Source organism: Sorex fumeus, unplaced genomic scaffold (genome assembly GCF_029834395.1).
Source record: "Sorex fumeus unplaced genomic scaffold, SorFum_2.1 ptg000026l, whole genome shotgun sequence".
In the NCBI taxonomy this organism is placed as follows: Eukaryota; Metazoa; Chordata; class Mammalia; order Eulipotyphla; family Soricidae; genus Sorex; species Sorex fumeus.
The window spans coordinates 10,052,716-10,056,002 of record NW_026606083.1 but is presented as its reverse complement, the minus strand read 5'-3'; the positions used below and the strand labels follow the sequence as shown (position 1 = coordinate 10,056,002).

The 3,287-nt window shown below is 49.1% G+C and overlaps 1 protein-coding gene across 1 annotated transcript; it reads right to left on the bottom strand.

Moving 5' to 3' along the window:
- Window positions 1–2,354: 2,354 nt before the first annotated feature.
- Window positions 2,355–2,849, bottom strand: LOC130023984 (60S ribosomal protein L21-like; the record flags this gene model as incomplete). The annotated part of the gene is made up of 1 exon (XM_056114581.1): window positions 2,355–2,849. A coding segment is annotated over one exon (495 nt), but the record flags the coding sequence as incomplete, so codon positions are not given.
- Window positions 2,850–3,287: the final 438 nt, after the last annotated feature.

Sequence of the window (3,287 nt, the reverse complement as noted above, 5' to 3'; positions counted from 1 at the left end):
GTGCTTGGAGGTGCTGTGGCTGGTTAAAAGGCCCTCAGAGTAAGGCAGGGATTCTGTCTGGCATTCCTGGGCACAAAGGCCTTGTTGCCTGGTGAGCTTATTGGGAACGAACAACAGTGCTTCTGACCGTGAGTTAACACTGATGGAGAGACCATCCCCCTAAGCCAGGGCACCTGGGGACCAGGTGGCCAGGACATCTGCTGATGGGCTGGGGGAATAGTGGCAGCCAAAGGCTCTAGGTACCCCAGTTCTCTGTCCCCCACCAGGAGTAGCAGTTCAACTTCTGCTAGGTCAGTGCTCAAAGGAGTTTCATATAATATCACCACTGTGGATGAGGACACAGACAGTCTTGCCTCTGTGACCAACTACCTAGATAGGATGAGCACATGAGAGCAGAGTGAACTCATGTGTGTCACCTCTTAGCATCCACGGTGCCTGGGCCTCCACTTCTGTGCTGGTGAGAGGACCCACCGCCTAACTAGGTGGTGGCTGGAAGGGAAGCCGGTGCTCTGCTATAGCAGAAACTGTCAGTCGCATTGAACATTTTCTAGGTCACAGAGCATCACAAAGCCTGGTGAAGGTGTGGGGAACCACACAGTCAGGTGCTGAGAGGAACACGGCTCTCCGCCTCCAAGACCAGACTCTGGGGGAAGCTTCTCAGGAGGCAACGGAGAAGTGTTTGAAGTCTGTCCCTCTGGCTGGCCCTCATCCTAAATATAGAGATGTGGGCTGGCTACTGAAAGGCACACTGGGACAGGGTCAGTCAGCAAGAGACAGGGAGAGGGGTGTCTTTGAGCAAACGTCGGCGTCTCAGGGGGCTGATCTCAGAGGCCCAGGTTTTTCAGCTTTTTATAGAGGCCCTGGAAGCACAGTGGCGACTATGACCATGGCACTTTAGTGATCCGGGTGCCTCGTCCTGTCTCTGCAGGGCTGCAGGGGTCACGCCAGGAATGGAAAGGCCCAGCGACATGAAAGGAGCAGACGTGCACAGCCAGGAAGCCTTTTCTTGTGCAGAAAGCTCTGATCTCCCGTTAGCCAATCTGGAAGGGGCAGACAAAATAAATTCAGAGCTTGCACCGGTAGAGACTGTGCACAGAGCATGGGAACTGAGAGCCCGTTCGGGAGGGAAGGAACGAGAAAAATCCAAAAGTGAAACTGGGAAAAGGAGGCCACAGACTGAACAGAGGCTCCCCTGATGCACATTAGCCCCCCAAACAGCTCACTCCGGGCGTGGTGTCAGATCCCTGGGCTGGGGAGCTGGAGCCCCCTTTAGTCAACCAACCTCCCTGCAGCAGTCATGGGGCACCTCTCACCCTGACATGTTTTCTGGCCTCGGGGACCCAGGCCAGTGTCTCTGCTTTGCTGCTTTGGAAGGAAGGAGCCCAGAACACTGCATTTGACTGGGGATGAGGAAGGAAGAGATAAGTTTGTAAGAAAGACAGAGAAAGACAACAGGTCACTGTCGTCGTGTACTCCTGCTTGGTCAGTCTGAGATGGTCAGACGCCCTGACCCTCCTACCAGATGCCTCTGAATTTCCTGTCCACTTCAACCTCCCCAAAGGCACAGTGGCAGGGAAGAGCGTCTAGCATGTACCTGGTGTTTGTTCATCTCTGAGGCTGGAACACTTCCGGACAGAAAAGTCCACAAGAGGAAGAAAACCAGACACCTGGATGGGCTCAGTGCTGTCCACCAACATTTAATGCATTTAATATGTGTTAACCGGCTTCATTTTCATAGCAATCTCTCAACGAATGTAGAAAATGCCCAGAATATGCCCAGTTCTGAAATGCGACAACAAAGGTGGAGAGAGGGTAGAAACTTGCCTGAGAGTACTTGTGAGCAGATGACGAGGGTCTGAAAGGATTCCCAGGGGAGAACCCGCCAGGATAGAAGAGGCTCTTTTTCTCTTTATCCTTCTCCACCACTTTTTTTTTCTTTTTCTGAATCCCCATGAGAAACACAATGACAAAGCTGTGTATGATTGGGTTTCATCATACAATGTTCCAGCATCTGTCTCTTCAACAGCACACATTTCCCACCACCAATACCTCCAGTTTCTTTCCCCCATTTCCTAGCCTGCCTCTATGCTTCTGTTCTCTATGGAAGATAGCTCTCTCTCTCTCCCTCCCTCTCTGTCTCTCTCTGTCTTCATCTCTCTCTCTTTCTCTCTCTCTCTCTTTCTCTCTCTCTCTCTCTCTCTTCCCCCCCTCCCTCTTTCCTTTCCTCACTCACTCACTCACTCCCTCCCTCCTTTCAGGCACTGTGGTTTGCAATACAGATGCTGAAAGGTTACTTTATTTTTATTTCATATTTTTATAGTCTAGGAGTCTCTTTATTTTTAAACAAACACTTCTCATGCCATGAATCCATAGGGAATGGGCTCCAGCTCCAGCAGCTCAGGTTCCTTTCCATTGGTTCTTACAAAGTGTCCTTCTCTGGGTGGAGCAGGCTGGTGCTTCAGTTGAACCCAAGTTCCTTTCTCTTTGACTTCCTTCTTTTTTTGATCATTTTCCTTCACCCGTTTCAGGAAGCTGTCTTGACTTTTACAGTGCTTAATATGCTCAATGCGGACATTTAATTCTCTCGGCAAGAATCTTGCCCTTGACTTGTTAACAACAATGCCAACAGCATGCTGGGTAACATTATAGACTCTTCCAGTTTTGCCATGATAACATTTGTGGGGCATTCCTTTTTGGACAGTGCCCATTCCCTTTATGTCTATGGTATCACCTTTCTTGTATAGACGCATGTATGTAGCCAAAGGAATGACTCCATGTTTTCTGAAAGGGCTGGAGAACATATAGCAGGTGCGCCTCCACTTTGCCTTTGTGTTGGTCATTTTTGCGATTTACTGGGCACTGGCAGTTCCGGCTGAAAGGAAATGAAAAGTTTTATTTTGCATATCTCTTTCCCTCCTTCCAGCATTCAGTTCTTGTGCACAGTGATCATTTCCAACTATCATTGTCATGTAGTCGCTTCTCTAGCCCAACTGCACTCCCCCACCCCCAGTCGTAACAAGCTTCCACCATGTCCTATCAGTTCTCATGGCCCTCATTTCTACTGTCTTTGGGTATCAATCTCCTACTCTAGTTCTTTTTTTAATATCCCGTAAATGAGTGCAATCATTCTGTGTCTGTCCCTCTCCCTCTGGCTGACTTCATCCAGCCTGAGACTCTCCAAGTCCACCATGTATAAGCAATTTTTCATGACTTCATTATTTTCCTGGAGGCTGCATATTATTCCCTTGTGTAGATGTACCATAGTTTCTTTATTCAGTCATCTGTTT